Source organism: Osmia lignaria, chromosome 4, assembly GCF_051020975.1.
Source record: "Osmia lignaria lignaria isolate PbOS001 chromosome 4, iyOsmLign1, whole genome shotgun sequence".
In the NCBI taxonomy this organism is placed as follows: domain Eukaryota; kingdom Metazoa; phylum Arthropoda; class Insecta; order Hymenoptera; family Megachilidae; genus Osmia; species Osmia lignaria.
This window is the reverse complement of record NC_135035.1, coordinates 5,664,382-5,683,904: the sequence shown is the minus strand read 5'-3', so window position 1 is coordinate 5,683,904 and position 19,523 is coordinate 5,664,382. Positions and strand designations below refer to the sequence as shown.

The following is a 19,523-nucleotide window of genomic DNA, read 5'->3' as shown; positions in this document are numbered from 1 at the left end:
ATATCACATTCGGCTGAAGGTGTTAGGTCATTCATACATTTTCTAGATTATGTGAGCAGTATCGTATTTTATACTTTGTGTGTAACGTTCATAATATAGCTATCGTAGCATACATGTGTCATTTAGGTGTATGCGAAAAATGACGTAGCATAGCATGCCGTTAGTTGAATACGATAACTGGTTCGGCCTAATTTACGATGAAGCGTTGACTGTTTTACCGACACGGAATTCGGAGTTCGGCCGTCACGCTCGCATCACCTGAACCATTTTCTGCTCTAATAAAATCCCTATATTCAACTAACGGCCATACGACTTAGGACTACTACCGGTTCTCGTCCGATCACCGAAGTCAAGCTAAGTTCGGCGCGGATAGTACTTGGATGGGTGACCGCTTGGGAACTCCGCGTGCTGTTAGTTTTTTTTTCTCGAATTAAAAAAAAAATTGGCAGCCGTAATCGATAAAACTCTCTTCCATTTAATTTTAAATATTTTAATTATACAAATCTTCGAATACAGTTGGATTACAGTGTATACGATAGTTTGCTTTCCGTATATGCGGTTCGAAACTTCGGAGTTTCACCAGTGCATTGATTACAGATCCAACAAGACTAGATATCCCTTTGTTTTCAAGTGGTTTTAAATTTGTGCCTTGATAACGAAAACCATCTGCTCTACTTTAGTATAAAAATGTGAAATACATACTGCAACAGTCTAATGCACGTTGATGGTAATAGTAGATTGCTTCGATACCAAAGACTACACCTCATTACTCATTGTGCAGTCGAATTCGCGCAGAACGAAAGAACAATCGCAAAATATCAACATTTTACGAAATTTTGATTTCCTATCTTTCCCTCAGAGGATCGAATTTTATTTTCTGTCATGCTTGAGTAACATTGATATTTTTGAATGTCACTGTAAGGAAATTGTTCAACAAATTATTCTTCAAATCCATTTTTAAACAAATCTAATTTTTATTTAAAATGTTTAAATAAACTATACGCTCTTCTCTCGATTTACGCAAATTACCCGTTTTTTTGTCTGCTAAAGACATCCGCGTTAATACAAAAAAATACTGAAGGAAAAACTTTAAAAAATTTATTTAGTATCCTCTCCGTCATATAGGTTAAATTAACCATCTCGTATACAAAAGATATCTTAACATTAAGCAACAAATATACATTCTGTAGGCATACGATATTCGAATACTGTAGGCTATGGACAGCCATTAGCGGCTGTACGTGTATATGTATATATGATATGTATCTATGTTTGATTCATGTTTGTTGACATCTTGCCTTCCGTGTCCCCGCGCAAAAAATCTGAGCAACAAATATACATTCCTTCTATATTGTTTTTTACATCCATAATGTGTAATGACTTACAAAAAATATTTTCAATTTAATGTATGTCAAATAAGTTACATTAACTTTGTATTTTTGTGAACTTCAAGTATATCCCTTCTTTTGGTGCTAATAAAAACGCAGCTGGATCAAATTCGTAAGGAATGCTTGTCTTTTCGCAAACGTCTACTTTGTAATTCCGTAGAATTGCAATAAGGCCAACTTTGGTTTGATAAATTGCGAAACGTGCACCTGTAAATAACATGTTATTTTTATCTAAGATTGTATTTAAGATTTTCACTCTGTGGTACGGGTTGGCTAATAAATAAGTAATTAAGGTGAGAGGTGAAAGAACTCACATTAAACCCATATGCACATATCAACAACACACTGCACACCCTCAACCCCCTTCCTCACACGAAAAGAGATGAAAGTACGATCATGCAACCTTCCATTGGATCACCCTTAATAATGCTAACGCTAGCGAGACTATATCTTTGATAGCTCATAACTTAGACAACTTTCATAAAGAAAAGGTCGCAAAAGGGTTTTGAAAAAGTCTCGCAGTCGCCTTTAACATTATATGACCAAAAATGGGGTGTTTCATTTAAAAAAATCATGTTGACCTTGACGTGATCTTGACCCGTTCTCTCAAGATCAAACGGATAAAACCATGTGATAGAAATTTTAAAACTAAAACTTTTGTCTGATCCATTAAAAAAAAATAATTCGTTTCTAAGATATTTCACCGTTCCGGGACTTTTGACGAACCCTATATAATTAATTATTTGAATAGCTAAAAAATTTCATTTCTATTTATATTTAAAGTGGATGACTATGGAACAAAGGTTGTACAATTCTATAGTTTCTAATAGTAATAACAAATTTTTTCAACTTACCAATGCAATTTCTTGGTCCATCACCGAATGGTAAATAGTGCATAGGATGTCGAGCTGCAACAGCGTCTTCATTGAACCTTTCCGGATCGAAAGAATCAGGATTTGGATAAATATCAGAATTTCGTTGCAAGGAAAACACTGGGATCCAGACTGTTGTACCCTTTGGTATTGAAACCTTAGTGCCATCAAAAGTGTAGTTTGATATTGCATTTCGAAATAGTAATGATCCAGGTGGGTACATTCTTAACGTTTCTACACGGATAAATTATATCATTTTTATATTTGACAAAGTTTATTTAAGCATTAATATCAGGGATGCTCATCGAGTAGTAATTCGGGCACGGGCGCCCGCATAAGTACTATTTGCACGCGTGCACTGTTACGGGCTCGAGGTACTTCCGCTCGTGACGAGATGGCACGTGCGATCATTCTAGCGCCTAGAATTTAGGGCGAGGGGATGCCAGTGACTACTGTGCCAGTACATAAGTACTGTGGAGAGATGGAAACTACATTAGCGGAACGAAATAGGGGCAAAGGGAGCCCTTCGCACGTTCCGCCCTGTCCCCAAGTTTGATCCTCGCGTTTAAAGTTCGCCGCAACCCTGACTTCGTACCACCTCGCTTTGTCGCAAAGTCTCATTTTTCTTCTTTGTCATGCGACGTGATTAGTGTGTGATCGCATCGGCCAATAGCGGGCGATAATCTAGAATGCATGTGCGTGAGGCGTGATGTACCGACTCCAACCAAACGTACCCGCATTCCTTTCCCTAATATACTTTCCATCTCTCGACAGTAGATTACCAATCGCCACTATCGATCGCCGATTGGCGACAACGATGCCCGCAATAAAGCCGTATTAAACTTGTTTGAGCATCCCTGATTTATACCATAACTGAATATACGTAGTTCAAAAAGTGTTACAAACTGCTATTTTTTATATTTTACAAAACTTTCATACCTACCTTTGAATACTTTATCTAAATATTCCATTTCTTTTACAGTCTCGTATTTCAACTCTCCTTTGTCTTTAGAGCAGTACTCCATTATTTCTCCTCGTAGTTTATTTTGTATCTCTTGATTTACGGCTAATTCATAAAGAGCATTGCTAATCGTCGTCGATGAGGTTTCGAAACCCGCGAGGAAGAACACGAATGCTTGTGCAGTCAGTAAAGAGTCCGTCAATTCTACAAAAAGGTTATTAATAATAGATGTATCCATGACGCACGGTTTGGGTCTCGATTTACTCAGACTGCACTGTTCAGAAGTTAAAATCAGCTATCTGCTATTAGTCAGTTAACTGACAAAGTGCTGAATACTCCTCGCGGAAGCAAGCCGTGTGGACGTGCCGTTACGTGACCTAGCGGTTACGATCGTTGGGGACGGAATATCTTTTTTGCTAATGTGAACTATGTTGATTGAATACGCAAGGCACAAATAAGTTATAATTATTATTCCTATACGTTAAATTAAATAATACAAGAAAATTATTTTCGAACATACAGGGTGTTCGACAACAGGTGGGCAATATTTTAAGGGATGTGTCTAGGGATCAAAATAAGACGAAAATCAAGAATAGCGAAATAGCGTTTACGGCTTTGTTTTCCAGTTATTAACGTTTAAAAATTCGAGTAAAGATTGCAGGTTTCTGGCGCTTTTTACTCGAATTTTTAAACGTTAATAACTGGAAAACAAAGTCGTGAACGCTATTTCGTTATTCTTGATTTTCGTCTTATTTTGATCCCTAGAATCACCCCATAAAATATTACCCACCTGTTGTCGAACACCCTGTATATGCTTCCTTAGTCCACACAGACAGCTTTCGCTGGACGCTTATAATTTCATATAATTAATAATCAAAATTTTTATATTATTTCATACTTACCGATATTGTTCAGTTTCTCTGGATGCGCTTTAAGTTCCATAAGCATGTTGATGAAATCTGGTCTTACGATGTCATTCTCTTGCCTGTATTTTATAGTGTCTGTAACAGCTTTGGTGAAAAATGAGGAGAATCTTCTTTCGGGTATTATATCACCAAGCAAATCGTACAGCTTAGGGAAGAATGCTTTCATTTTATTTCGAAAGATGTTTTCGAAAGACGATGCATCGAAGACATCTCTACCCTTTTGACGGAATTCGCTTCTCTCGTCTGCTAGTGCATTCATTTCAATTCCGAAAGCACAACTACCAATCACGTCAGTCATGAATCTTGCTGTTAATTCTCGACATTCCAAAGGCTTTCCTTTTTCAACCTCTTTAGCCAAATATTTTTCCAAATGCTGCGAACATTCGACTATGAGATAGAACATTTCTTTCAGTTTCCCAGATGTAAATATGGGAGAGAGCCTCGCTCTTAATGGTCGCCATCTTTCTGCTTCTAAGTTGAAGAGATGTGTTGAGAGAGGCTCTGTCTGTAAACATTCAATGAAAAAAATTGTATTATATTAAATTCATTATGGTACATTTAACCCGTTCTACAGCTCTGAATGACAGAGTATTTGAAACAAAGAATCAAATTAATTTTAGAAATTATTTTCTTGAATATATTAGGTTGGATAATTTGAAATAATTATGTTTTTATGTGTATTGAAATGCTATTTAAAATACTCATTTGCAGTTGCAGATTTGTGTTTTGTATTTTTTTGTATGAAAGGGGTAAATGTAATTTTACAAGGAGAGGGCCCCAAGTATGACGATAACTTTTTGATGAGCCTTTGTACAATGATAGAGCTTGAAAAACTGAAGCTAATGATACCTGGTTTTTGGGCGTAGACGATTATTAGTTTATGTGATATTTAATGTTAAAGTTATTATCCTGCTTATGGTCGGAAGTTGGGTCCCGGTAGGTGGATGTTTTTGTCGCGAGTTCAAATCCCGTTGGACAGATTTATTCAACATGTTACAATATTTCACTTTTTCCTTTTTTTTTTTTAATAAATGTATTCTTTTGCAATTATAATTGATTAAAAAATATTTGTGAAATTTATTGTAGCATTCAATGGTAAAATGTTTTTCGTAATGTAAAATCTCTTGGCATTAGACCTTGCATTCTAAGAATGTACTTAGTATGGACGCATGTTCTTTTTGGCTTGGGTGGTATGAGTCCCATACTTGCCCGGGTCATCCCTCTAGCCGAATAGCGCGAAAGGGGTGACTTGCGCGTACGTAACTGTATTTTCTCTTCCAAGAAACAAAAAAAAAAAGTATGGACGCATGTTATTGTGTAAAATACGCTCTACAGTTGACCGACTAACACCGTACAGTGATGAAAGTTTTCTAATATTAACAATAAAACGAGGTTCATTACGAACAGTTTGCAAAACACCGAGTCCATCTTCTACCGAGTCCTGAATTGCCCGAATTTGACACCAAATTCTGGAGCAAGAAAAACTGCCACGGTCATGGAGAGATTGTTCTACCCTTTGAATAAGTCGTCTATCGTGGCGACGACGATTCGGATAGCACATTTGATGCAAACGCGAAATGGCATTCGATTTATCCTAGCATGCTCCGAGTGCAAGAATCATATCCGTATACTCACTACTCAAATAAGCTGCTATATTGAGAAACTGTTAGATACTGAATAATCATACCGATGATAAGACAGTAAGATAAACAAACTGTCAACCGAGGTCATTGCTATGTTTCTAGATACAAATAAGATCCAAAACAAAAGTGTACAGCGAGATGCACGAAGTCGACATGTACCGAGTGCACACGCACCGAGTAAATTTTCGACTTCGATTTTCACGAAAACGGAAACCCGGAGGAAAAATTTTTATTCTTTTTTTTGACTTATTTTTGCCTGTAGAATCACCTCCTAATCGGTTGACCATGAGTCGCAGGACTCCCTGTATAAATAATTGTGTCTAGTACTTCATAGTAAACTTAACGACAATTACATATTATATTTCTGATTAACATTTTCAATAATAATTTAATTTAGTTATAATTGCTACTTCTATACTAACCTTCTAACTTAGAGTTATCACTATCAATTAAAAGAAATTTTAAAACACTATTACGAAACTATTTTAATAAGTATTTTTAATATTGTTTGTTTAAAATATACCTGTCTCTGTCCTACAACATTTCAGAGTAATTATATGGGCAAAAATAGGTGGATTTGTATAAATATAAAAATTACAAGATCAAGACTTTTACTCGAGATAATATGTAATTAATAGATAATTGTCCGTTAAAATTACGTAAAGGTATTGAACTTAGTTTATGCAAGTATACAGAAATATAGTAGAAAAGTAATAATAAAATCAATTATGCAGGTAGCTCTAATAATTTGATCATTCGCTGTACTTTAGTATTATAATAATTGATTAATCATTAGAAATTACAATTTATACATACCTTCTCATGAACAAGAGCTCCTCGATCTGCAAATTTTGAGAAATCTCTAATGAGAACGTCTTTGATAAGTTCTGGATCATTCAATATAAGACTTGGTTTCCTCATTAAATAAATCCCGATCATTGGTTCATTTTTATATTGATCGTACGTGGTTTGTATATAATGACGTAGTGACGTCTTAGCAAACATTAAATCCTTAGTGTTTCCAAAGAATGGTATCGGCGTTGGCCCAATTACGCCACGTTTCTTCCAAAAATTAAAGTTTGATACAGCATAATAGTAGAATGCGATAAGTATCACTGTGATAGAGAGTAGAATTTCAAAGTAGCTCGCCATTTTGATTTTATCCACTTGATTTTGCAGTTTCTGAAGATTTATGATAAGAGTTGAATTATCATTATATCATGATTCCTTATCATAACGATGATTCACTGACTTTTATTACAAGAATGACTTAACAATTTTTGATAATAGTGATTTGATGATTTGTTGATTCTAGTTAACGACGATTTAATGATTTTTTCATGACAATGATTTGATGATTTTTTACGATACTAATTTAATGAATTTTCGTCATTCTATGATGATGATCTAAATATTTCAAAACTTGTAATTCGCAGTAATTCGTAAAATTTTAATCCAATTGCTATTGCAAAAACAAATCCTATCGTTTAAATTGTTTAAATTATTAAACTATTAAAATCTGTATCTTTTTTATGTTTCTCGTCCAATATTATTTCTTTCTGGATTTTTCTGTACGGCTAATTGTTATCTAATTTTATTTGCAATACATTTCAGTGGCATTGAAAAGTGTATCTACTTCATCGATTTTTATGATGTTTAGGTATGTTATAGGGATCAACATTTTGAACAACTTTTTTACATGTAATTCCTGTTCGATCTTATTTAATTTACGAGATATTCACTAAAAACTATCAGTACTATTGCATTAAACGTTGCCTATACGTGTGTGTCCCTGGCAGGATATGCATTAGTATGCGTTCTTCACTTATCTAATGTTTCTACAAACAACACTCTTAAAGCCGGCAACCAGTTTATATAGCAGTTGAATTTCATAATCAAGTACAATTAGTTGCAATGATTTTGCAGCATGCAGATTTTTATATTAGATCAGGATATGATTTGAATATAAAGCGTTCAAGGACTATCAAATCTTAGAAGGCCCCATTGGTTGATAAACATGGTTCAAAAATTGAAATTTATTTTAAGTAAAATTAAATAACACTGAATGGTAAAGAAGAACGGCAACGGTAAAACTTTGTTACATATTCTTTGACATACTAATGAAAGGTTAAGAAGGGGTTAATCTGGAAAGTGGAATCGATAGCTGCAGCCCCCCGCCCCCTGAGCTCCCCTTAACCTGGCATTGTAGTGGATCATTTCTAATTAACAATTGTCAATTACAATTATGTAACATAATAATTCAAACATAAAATAACATAACAAACGTAATAATTCAAATAATAGAGGTTTAATAAATAATTTTTAATAATAAGATTTTTAATAAGTAATTTGATTATTCACTGTAAATATTTAAATAATTTAAAAAAATGTGAAATAAAGCACAAAGTAAATTTTTAAAGAATTGTATTTACCCAATATGTTACTCAATTGTATATTACACTGATTTTCTATTACATGTTCCATATATTTTCACCACTTATTTTACCACTTATTTTATAAATCCACGGATTTTGTTAGAAACTGTCGATAGATATTTAATATGTTTAATTACACTTATTATTAAAACTATGCTATCTAAAGAGAGTAATCTGTACTGATTGAAGAAGGTGCGCTGTAGAACACTGTTTCAACAAAACTAAGAGTATTCTATCAGCTCCTTGGTCTTATATACGTTGTAAACGGTACTTACTGATGACTTCGCAATTGAGTCTTCCCTACCTGCCAAGTAAAGCGGCAGGCAACATCTTACTAAGCGTGACACAGCATTTCTTGAACTTGAGATTATTTTATTAATCGACATCACAAATGATTATTAAATTTTTTGGAAATTGACGATATTTAATGTACATTCATATTAAAATTATTTATTTTTCTACTGCAATTTTATATAAATTCCGTCGATTAACCCTAAAATAATCGAGTCATAGGTTGCAGTTTTGTCTCATACTCTCTTTTTTTTTTGTAACTCTTCGGGACTATTCTTCAAAGCACAGGTGAAAATATATAATTTTCTGGAAATTCCTTCGATAAGAAACAATAATATATTTTTATTGTAATATTTTCTAACTGGTGGGTTCTTCTTGGTTTGGTTTTTCTATGGTTAACAGAAGAATCCTGTGCTTTCGAATTATCATTTTGATCCACATCGTGATCTTTTTTCAGCTTTATTGTCAATACATATTTTAGCCAGGACCGAATTAAAATTTCGAAAGTCTCCTTGGATGATAAACTTGGTTTAAAAGTCAAAATTTATTTAGATGTATCCAGCTTCAATGATAAATGGATCGAGAAGAAATTCGTTTTTATATGAACTGAAGCTATTTGCAAAGTTTCGTCCAAATCAGATTTAACAAGTTCTCGGAAGTACAGCCAAAATAGTTAAAATTGATTTTTTTAAATGGTATTTATATGGGGCACCCTACAAATTCGGGAGCCGATATCGTTATAGTGTTAACGGCTAGTTAATATTTGACGACGACGACTACTAAAGCGGAGACGATTATATTAGTTATATCTGTGTAGACAGAATTTTATGTATTATGCCGAAATTTTTTAATTAATATCTCGGAAACTAAGGCTAATGAGGATATCGCTTTATATTTGGGTCTCTTTACACTCTCTTCACTGTTCCTTCAAATTTCGTGTCTGTCAACTACCAGAGACCTTTAGATCTAAAGCCGAAACCTTGAGAGGTCTTTAATTTCATATATGTATTTCACATTATTTTGTTTATTTCATTATGTTCTATTACATTTTAAACTACATTTGTTGCTTTTTATTTTTATATGCATGTAGAGATGAAATGTACAGTGTATTCAACCGGTGGGACAAATTTTAGGAGACGATTCTGGGGGTTAAAATAAGATGCAAATCAAGAATGACAAAATAGCGTTCGCAGCATTACATATATGTATATATGATATGTATCTATGTTGATTCATGTTTGTTGACATCTTGCCTCCTGTGTCCCCGCGCAAGGTTTTTCGTACAAATGTACGGACACGATATGCAGATCAGTTCCCTGACGACAGCGGTGTCGAACAGATCAAATAATAAAAGCTAAATTGGTGATACTATTAACGATCCGAAACCATTTCTTTATTCCCGCTCTATACAGCCTCCAAAAATTCATTCTATATTGTTTTTTACATCCATGATGTGTAATGACTTACGAAAAATATTTTCAATTTAATGTATGTCAAATAAGTTACATTAACTTTGTACTCTTGTGAACTTCAAGTATATCCCTTCTTTTGGTGTTAATAAAAATGCAGCTAGATCAAATTCGTAAGGAATCCTTGTCTTTTCGCAAACGTCCACTTTGTAATTCCGTAGAATTGTGATAAGACCAATTTTAATTGGATAATTTGCGAAACGTGCACCTGTAAATAACATGTTATTTTTATCTAAGATTGAATCCAAGATTTTCACTCTTTTAGATACGGGTTGGCTAATAAATAAGTAATTAAGGTGAGAGGTGAAAGAACTCACATTAAACCCATATGCACATATCAACACCACACTGCACACCCTCAACCCCCTTCCTCACACGAAAAGAGATGTGAAGTACGATCATGTAACCTTCCATTGGATCACCCTTAATAATGCTAACACTAGCGAGACTATATTTTTGATAGCTCATAACTTAGACAACTTTCATAAGGAAAAGATCGCAAAAGGGGTTTGAAAAAGTCTCGCAATCGCCTTTAACAGTATATGACCAAAAATGGGGTGTTTCATTGAAAAAAATCATGCTGACCTTGACGTGATCTTGACCCCTTCTCTCAAGATCAAACGGATAAAACAATCTGATAGAATTTTTAAAACTAAAACTTTTGTCTGATCCATTAAAAAAAAAAATGATTCGTTTCTAAGATATTTCACCGTTCCGGGACTTTTGACGGACCCTATATAATTAATTATTTGAATAGATAAAAAATTTCATTTCTTTTTTTATTTAAAGTGGATGACTGTCGAAAAAAGGTTTATCGATTCTATAGTTTCTAATAGTAATAACAAATTTTTTCAACTTACCAACGCATTTTCTTGGTCCATCACCGAATGGTAAATAGTGCATGGGATGTCGAGCTGCAACAGCGTCTTCATTGAACCTTTCCGGATCGAAAGAATCAGGATTTGGATAAATATCAGAATTTCGATGCAAGGCAAACACTGGGATCCAGACTGTTGTACCGTTTGGTATTGAAACCTTAGTGCCATCAAAAGTGTAGTTTGATATTGCATTTCGAATTAGTAATGATCCAACTGGGTACATTCTTAACGTTTCTACACGGATAAATTATATCATTTTTATATTTGATAATGTTTATTTAAGCATTAATATCAGGGATGCTCAGCGAGTAGTAATTCCGGCACGGGCGTCCGCATAAGTATTTGCCCGCGTGCACTATTACGGGCTCAAGGTACTTCCGCTCGTGACGAGATGGCACGTGCGATCATTCTAGCGTCTAGAATCTAGGGCAAGGGGATGCCAATGACTACAGATTCAACTTGGATCTGTAGTCACTGGGGGCCCCCAGTTGCCCCGCCCGGTTCGATTGATAGTACTGTCCTACGATCATAAGATGTCTCGCGGGACGGCACCGCGGTAAGAGGGGTAGTACGCACACGCCGACTGACCCTTTAGTTTTATACGAGTCTAAATAGTATACGTGACCGCTTCGACAAATAGCAAAATTGCACGAGTCATATTTCCAGCAGTTGGATTAGAGAAGGGGTGGGATCTACTTAATTCAACCACTTAAATCCGCATATCATCCAAGTGCCATCTCGTCACGAGTTCACAGTACGCTTTCGTCTTAAGCCTCGTACTGACTTGGGCATTTTGCCCAAACGAATGCTCTCGGCGAACGAACGTGAAATTTCTTCGGCTGTTCGCGCAAATCTTTCTACCTGGGGTACCGTAAACCTTTGTATCTGGGTTCTATGTAGAAAGGTTCTTTCTACCGTAAACCAGTCGAAGTCAGAATGTCGACAAGAACAGATGTCACGATCGCCAGTGCAGCGTATATTATTATGAACACAATAATTAAAAGAAAAAGAAGAAGAACAAATCAAGATAAACGATGGTGGATTAGTCAGATGTATAAAAATAGAGCAACCTCTAGTGGTGAAAAAGTAGTTAGAGATTTACAGATAGAAGCTAGTGGACATTTTAAAAATTTTGTGCGGATGTCATCGGAAGATTTTGAATTTTTAATAAACGCTATCGGTCCCAAAATTCAAAAAAACTACACTAGATTCAGAAAAGCTGAAATGACGGTGAAAGAACGTTTAGCTATAACGCTACGTTTTTTAGCAACGGGAGATTCATATACGAGCCTTCAGTATCTGTTTAAAGTATCCAAACAATTAATATCAAAAATTGTTCCGGATTTCGAAAATCAGTTTATGACGGTTCATCAGGCCATATCATAAACTGAGTTTTTCCGAAGGGTAAATTCGACAGCGGTCGACTAAAGGTACTTGGAAATTTGTAACCGACATAGTAAAATTGTTCGCACGAATATCCTTTGATGGACCGACAGCCGTCGGAAAGCGTTCGTTCGTGCCCAGGGCCTTTGCGAACTCATAACGGGTCGTTTTCGGCGCACGAATGCTCTAGTGAGTGCGAGGCTACAGCGGTCAAAAAGCGTTCCTTCGTGCTCTGGGCCTTCGCGAACACATTAACGGGCCGTACTCACTTCAGCATTTTTGCCCGAAAGAACGTTTTCGGCGCACGAATGCTCTAATGCTCTGGTTTACGACATCCCAGGTAGAAGGGTTTGCGCGAATAATCGGAGCACGTTTTTGTATGCACGAATGCGATGCTCGAGAGAACGCAGAAATTTCACCCGAACGAACGTACATGCGCCGAAAGCGTTCGTTCGGCCAAAAATGCTCAAGTGAGTACGAGGCTTTAGGCGAGAATCGTTTGGGTGTGGATAGGCTGCTTCAGCGTTATATAAGTACTGTCGAGAGATGGAAAGAACATTAGCGGAACGAAATAGGGTCAAAGGGAGCCCTTCGCACGTTCCGCCCTGTTCCCACGTTTGATCCTCGCGTTCAAAGTTCGCCGCAACCCTGACTTCGTACCACCTCGCTTTGTCGCAAAGTCTCATTTTTCTTCTTTGTCATGCGACGTGATTAGTGTGTGATCGCATCGGCCAATAGCGGGCGATAATCTAGAATGCATGTGCGTGAGGCGTGATGTACCGACTCCAACCAATCGTACCCGCATTCCTTTCCCTAATATACTTTCCATCTCTCGACAGTACACTGCAAATCGCCATTACCGATCGCCGAGTGGAAACAACGATGCCCGTAATAAAGCCGATTGGCATTCAAGCGTCCGCGTATTTAACTTGTTTGAGCGTCCCTGATTTATACCATAACTGAATATACGTAGTTCAAAAACTATTACAAACTGTTATTTTTTATATTTTGTAAAACTTTCATACCTACCTTTGAATACTTTATCTAAATATTCCATTTCTTTTACAGTCTCGTATTTCAACTCTCCTTTGTGTTTAGAGCAGTACTCCATTATTTCTTCTCGTAGTTTATTTTGTATCTCTTGATTTACGGCTAATTCATAAAGAGCATTGCTAATCGTCGTCGATGAGGTTTCGAAACCCGCGAGGAAGAACACAAAAACTTGTGCACTCAGTAAAGAGTCCGTCACTTCTACAAAAAGGTTATTAATAATAGATGTATCCATGACATACCGTTTGGGTCTCGATTTACTCAAACTCCACTGTTCAAAAGTTAAGATTAGGCATGGCTAACTTCTTTCCCGCCAAAAACATACGATCTCCACTATTAGTCAGTTAACTGATAAATTGGTCTCTTTGTCGATAGTCAATACTAGCTTCTAAAATTCTGCTACCGAATAACTATTTCATGTATCTTTTGTGGTAATCCCGATATGCGTAACAATGCCAAATTGATTTAGCCAATTTTTTTGCAATACGTATCCATCTTACATATATTGTGAATATATTACGTGCGTATGTGTTTAAAATATATTTTAAATATATTGTATAAACATAAATAAATAACCGAAGAGAAGAGAATAATTGAGATTGAGTGATAAGGAGCGTCGCGATCGTCATATCACTTCTTTCGCTACTTCTGAGCGACTGTTATTATGCGCATGCGCAGCGCGGGAGGGAAAGGGTAATTACGAGTCCATATACAGGGTGTTCGACAACAGTTGGGCAAAATTTTAAGGGCTGATTCTAGGGATGAAAATAAGACGAAAATCAAGAATAACGAAATAGCGTTTGCGGCTTTGTTTTCTAGTAATTAACGTTTAAAAATTCGAGTAAAAAGCGCCTGAAATTTGCAATTCACCCAGCACCGACGACTGAACATCAAGTCAGCAGGGGAAGGTACAGTCATAACCAAGAATCGTTGAATAGTAGAAACTTATCTCGTGCTATTCTGTTTCTCGGTACTGCAGCATTCGGCTTTCTCTTCTTGGTTATGACTGTACCTTCCCCTGCTGACCTGACGTTCAGTCGTCGGTGCTGGGCGAATTGCAAATTTCAGGCGCTTTTTACTCGAATTTTTAAACGTTAATTACTGGAAAACAAAGCCGCAAACGCTATTTCGTCATTCTTCATTTTCGTCTTATTTTGATCCCTAGAATCACCCCTTAAAATTTTGCCTACCTGTTGTCGAACACCCTGTATAATACGCATGCGCAGCGCTAGACACCTGGAAATCGGGGATTGCTGAGGTGATTCTGAACAACTTTTTCCTTTACCAAAATGTTGATTGAAGCTTCCTTTTTTAATTATTAACGAAAAACACTGGCCAATGAGAGCGCGCGTAGAGTGAGCGCTCACCATGAGAACGTTGGCTCTCAGCCGCGCTCGGTCGTAGTCGTGAACAAATGCATTAGCATAGTGTGGGTATCGAGAGAAGTGTGCGACAAATGTTACTTCGTCTTAAATTAAGAACAAATATGGAATTAGTCGTATGTACCCTGAGTTGCATTGAACTTGTCACAGTGAAGTTGGCTACAAATTCACTAACACATTCACGCCGCGTCGGTGAGTCGATCTCGCCCATCGTCTCACCAACGCAGCGTGAATGTGTTAGTGAATTTGTAGCCAACTTCACTGCGACAAGTTCAATGCAACTCAGATTATTCCATATCCATTACGTATTTTCTCATCTATATTTACCATTTATCCGCTTCTACCATCAGTTAAAAAACATTCTATATGTATGTATGTAGAGTTGCATTGAACTTGTGGCAGCGAAGTTGGCCACGCATTCACTCACCGACGCGGCGTGAATGCGTAGTGAATTTGTAGCCAACTTCACTGCGACAAGTTCAATGCAACTCAGCGTACCCTGAGTTCCATCGAAGTTGTCGCAGAGAAGTTGGCGCACTAACACATTCACGCCGCGTCGGTGAGCCGATCGGCGAGGTGTCGACGACGCGGTGTGAATGTGTTCGTGAATGTGTAGCCAACTTCACTGCGACAACTTCAATGGGACTCAGTGTACACTTCCCTCGATATCCACGCTGTGCCAATGTGTTTGTTCAGGACCACGACCGAGCGCGGCTGAGAGCCAACGCTCGCGTGGTCGCGCGTTCTACGCCTGCTCTAATTGGCCAGTGTTTTTCGTTAATAATTCAAAAGTAAAGCTTCGACCAACATTTTGGTAAAGGAAAATATTGTTCAGAATCACCCCAGCAATCGCCCATTTCATGGTATCACAAGAGTTATGAGACACCCGGGATAGGAGGTATGGTAACAGGACATGGAGTAGTTAATAGTGGGAAAATTGGCAGACTATAAGTTGGAGTTGCGTGATCGTAGCAGGGAATAAAGTGCCCAGGCCTGGCTCAGCGGGGATATGGTTCGCGAGTCGCCAGTTAGCCATACCTGGTTGATATTAATTAATTAACGAAATTGAATTTCATATAATTAATAATCAAAATTTTTATATTATTTCATACTTACCGATATTGTTCAGTTTCTCTGGATGCGCCTTAAGATCCATAAGCATGTTAATGAGATCTGGTCTAACGATATCATTCTCTTGTCTGTATTTTATGATGTCCGTAACAGCTTTGGTGAAGAATGAGGATAATCTTCTTTCGGGTATTGTATAACCAAGCAAATCGTACAGCTTAGGGAAGAATTCTTTCATTTTGTTTCGAAAAACGTTTTCGAAAGACGATGTATCGAAGAAGTTTCTACCCATTTGACGGAATTCGCTTCTCTCGTCTGCTAGTGCACTCATTTCAATTCCAAAAATACAACTACCAATCACGTCAATCGTGAATCTTGCTGTTAATTCTCGACATTCTAGTGGCTCTCCTTTTTCAACCTCTTTCGCCAAATATTTTTCCAAATGTTGCGAATATTCGATTATGAGATAGAACATTTCCTTTAATTTCCCAGGTGTAAATATGGGGGAGAGCCTCGATCTCAATGGTCGCCATCTTTCTGCTTCTAAGTTGAAGAGATGTGGTGAGAGTGGCTCTGTCTGTAAATATTCAATGAAAAAAATTCCATTATGTTAAATTTATACTGGTACACTTAACCCTTCTATATTTGAAACAAAGAATAAACTTAATTTTAGAAATTATTTTCTTGAATTTATTAGGTTGGATAATTTGAAATTACAATAGTTACAATAGATACAATAGTTTTGACATGACTGCAAAGGTAAAAATCGAGTGGTGACAAATCGGGTGATCATGGTGGTCAAAGTTGGCCCTCCACGACCTATTCAATGTTCATAACGTTCATTTAAAAAATCTTTTACTGATCGACTAAAATGGAACGGAGTTCCGTCATACTGAAAAATCATTTTGTTTATTATGTGAAGTGAAACATCTTCTAATACTTCGGATAGTTCGAAACGTAGGAAATGCAGATACGATGTCGACATCACTGTATCAGGAAAAAAATAAGGACCTACAATGTTGTCACCAAGTATACTGGTGCAACAATGAGACGCCATTTTTCTTGAAAATTCGTTTCTAAAATCATGTGTGGATTTTTTACTGACTATGAATGATCGTTATGAACATTGAACATCCCATCACGTGTGAATTTCGCTTCATCTGTCCACAGGATTCTTGATAAAATTATTGGATCTTGTGAAATTTGTTGTAGCATACATACAATGGCAAAATGCTTTTCATAATGTAAAATTTCTTGGCATTAGACCTTGCATTCTAAGAATGTAGTATGGACGCATATTATTGTGTAAAATACGCTCCACAATAGACCGACTAACACCATACCGTGATGAAAGTCTTCTAACGAGGTTCATTACGAACAGCTTGCAAAACAATAATTTTATACCGAGTCCTGAATTTCCCGACTTGGACATCAAATTCTGGAGCCAGAAAAACTGCCACGGTCATGGAGAGATTGTTCTACCCTTTGAATAAGTCGTCTATCGGGGTGTTACGACGAGCTGCCTAAACGTACGTTAATCGAATTCTTCCCACGATCGGACAAACATCGTGTTACGGCCACCCGCCTAAACGATCGATATTCGAACAATTGAACTCCTCACGACCGGACACCTAAACATCATATTACGACCACCTACTTAAGTATTCGATAAGACGCGTTCTCACGGACATCCCACCTTGTCAATCATCGGCCCCTTCTCCACCACCAACGACATTATAAAAGACCTTACCGGACATAAGCAGAGTCAGTCGGGATCATATTATAAAAATAAAGTGCTAAACCTTTAAAAGTGCTATTCATTTAAAAACATGTGAACTTTCTACGTGACAGGGGCGACGACGATTCTGATTGCGCTCTTGATGCAAACGCGGAGCGGCACTCAATTTATCCTAACATGCTCCGAGTGCGAGAATCATATCTATATTCAAATAAGCTGCCATATTGAGAAACTGTTAAATACTGAATAATCATATCGATGATAAGACAGCACAAATGACGAACTGTCAACCGAGGTCATTACTGGAGGTGTGCGAGTACTCGTAATTTACAAGCCGAGCTGAACTCGCTTCGAAATCGAAATCGACGAACTGTTTGAAACAAACGCAAGCTACTGGAAAAAATCGAAATACTCGAATATTTGAGCTGAAAATTCATCTTTAAGTAAATCGAAGTTTTACGACGCGCGACGGCTCAAATATTCGAGTAGTTCGATTTTTTCGAGTAGCTGGGTTTTGTTTCAAACAGTTCGTCGATTTCAAGTAATTCGGCAAATTCAAACGCTCGACATTGTTTGACTCGAAATTCGAGTACTCGAATAAAACGAGTACTTGCACACCTCTAGTCATTACTATGTATGTTTCTGGATACATATAAGATCCAAAACAAAAGTGTATAGCGAGATGCACGAAGTCGACATGTACCGAGTAAATTTTTGACTCCGATTTTCTCGAAAACGAAAACACAGAGGAAAAAATTTTATTCTTTTTTTTGACTCACTTTTGCCTGTAGAAGCGGTTGACCATGAATCGCAGGACACCCTGTATAAATAATTGTGTCCAGTACTTCATAGTAAACTTAACGTCAATTACCTATTATATTTCTGATTAACATTTTCAATAATAATTTAATTTAGTTATAATTGCTACTTCAATACTAATCTTCTAACTTACAATTAGAGTTATCACTATCAATTAAAAGAAATTTTAAAACACTATTACGAAACTATTTTAATAACTATTTTTAATATTGTTTGTTTAAAATATACCTGTCTCTGTCCTACAACATTTCAGAGTAATTCTACGTGCAAAAATAGGTGATTTTGTATAAAAACAAAAATTACAAGATCAAGACTTTTACTCGAGATAATTTGTAATTAATAGATGATTGTCCGTTAAAATTACGTAAAGGTATTGAACTTAGCTTATGCAAGTATACAGAAATATAGTAGAAAAGTAATAATCAAATCAATTATGCAGGTAGCTCTAATAATTTGATCATTCGCTGTACTTTAGTATTATAATAATGGATTAATCATTAGAAATTACAATTTATACATACCTTCTCATGAACAAAAGCTCCCCGATCTGCAAAGTATGAGAAATCTCTAATAAGCACGTGTTTGATAAGCTCTGGATCATTCAATATAAGACTTGGTTCCTTCATTAAATAAAACCCGATCATTGGTTCATTTTTATATTGATCGTACGTGGCTTTTATATAATGACGTATTGACATCTTAGCAAACATTAAATTCTTAGTGTTTCCAAAGAATGGTATCGGCGTTGGCCCAACTACGCCACGTTTCTTCCAAAAATCAAAGTTTGATACAGCATAATAGTAGAATGCGATAAGTATCATTGTGATAGAGAGTAGAATTTCAAAGTAGCTCGCCATTTTGATTCTGTCCACTTAATTTTGCAGTTTCTGAGGATTTATAACATGAGTTGAATTCATGATCACCTTTCATAATGATGATTTAATTACTTTTTTTACGAGAATGATTTAATAATTTTTCATAATAGTGTTTTGATGATTTGTTGGTTTTAGTTAACAATGATTTAATGATTTTTTCATCACAATGATTTGACGATTTTTCACGATACTAATAGTATGAATTTTCATAATTCTATGATGATGATCTAAATATTATAAAACTTGTAATACGCAGTTTTGTAGATTTTTAATCCATTTCCTATTGCAAAAAGAAATCCTATTGTTTGAAATAGTTCAAATTATTAAACTATTAAAATCTGTATC

The 19,523-nt window shown here is 36.3% G+C and overlaps 2 protein-coding genes and 1 non-coding gene across 4 annotated transcripts; 1 reads left to right on the top strand and 2 right to left on the bottom strand.

The window, feature by feature from the left end:
* Window positions 1–296: 296 nt before the first annotated feature.
* LOC117603617 (5S ribosomal RNA) lies at window positions 297–417 on the top strand. The gene has a single exon (XR_004581263.1). It is a non-coding gene; the product is annotated as a 5S ribosomal RNA (ribosomal RNA).
* A 13-nt stretch (window positions 418–430) lies between these two features.
* LOC117603533 (cytochrome P450 6a2-like) lies at window positions 431–8,461 on the bottom strand. Of its 2 annotated transcripts, XM_034322792.2 has the most exons (7): window positions 8,223–8,461; window positions 6,607–6,972; window positions 4,124–4,652; window positions 3,204–3,425; window positions 2,243–2,494; window positions 1,425–1,595; window positions 431–1,322 (listed from the first exon to the last, which is right to left on the bottom strand). In XM_034322792.2, the coding sequence occupies exons 2-6, from the start codon at window positions 6,940–6,942 to the stop codon at window positions 1,426–1,428; spliced, it is 1,509 nt and encodes a 502-aa protein (XP_034178683.2). In that variant the 5' UTR covers window positions 6,943–6,972; window positions 8,223–8,461; the 3' UTR covers window positions 431–1,322; window position 1,425. The 2 variants fall into 2 exon arrangements, with proteins under 2 accessions (XP_034178683.2, XP_034178682.2); XM_034322791.2 differs by having other exon boundaries at window positions 433–1,595.
* A 1,482-nt stretch (window positions 8,462–9,943) lies between these two features.
* LOC117603327 (cytochrome P450 6a2-like) lies at window positions 9,944–19,225 on the bottom strand. Its single transcript, XM_034322353.2, has 5 exons — window positions 18,825–19,225; window positions 15,795–16,323; window positions 13,276–13,497; window positions 10,846–11,097; window positions 9,944–10,193 (listed from the first exon to the last, which is right to left on the bottom strand). Exons 1-5 carry the CDS (start codon window positions 19,158–19,160, stop codon window positions 10,024–10,026), a joined length of 1,509 nt encoding a protein of 502 aa, XP_034178244.2. The 5' UTR covers window positions 19,161–19,225; the 3' UTR covers window positions 9,944–10,023.
* Between the last annotated feature and the right edge of the window lie 298 nt (window positions 19,226–19,523).

What these genes read in the sequence shown, in the direction of transcription:
- LOC117603533 (XM_034322792.2), bottom strand. Translation starts at nt 6,942, where the DNA reads ATGGCGAGCTACTTTGAAATTCTACTCTCTATCACAGTGATACTTATC. An exon ending in AGAGAAACTGAACAATATCG is followed by an intron (nt 3,426 to 4,123) that starts GTAAGTATGAAA and finishes ACCTTTTTGTAG; the next exon opens with AATTGACGGACTCTTTACTG. An exon ending in TGGACCAAGAAATTGCATTG is followed by an intron (nt 1,596 to 2,242) that starts GTAAGTTGAAAA and finishes TGTTATTTACAG; the next exon opens with GTGCACGTTTCGCAATTTAT.
- LOC117603327 (XM_034322353.2), bottom strand. Translation starts at nt 19,160, where the DNA reads ATGGCGAGCTACTTTGAAATTCTACTCTCTATCACAATGATACTTATC. An exon ending in GAGCTTTTGTTCATGAGAAG is followed by an intron (nt 16,324 to 18,824) that starts GTATGTATAAAT and finishes GAATATTTACAG; the next exon opens with ACAGAGCCACTCTCACCACA. An exon ending in TGGACCAAGAAAATGCGTTG is followed by an intron (nt 10,194 to 10,845) that starts GTAAGTTGAAAA and finishes TGTTATTTACAG; the next exon opens with GTGCACGTTTCGCAAATTAT.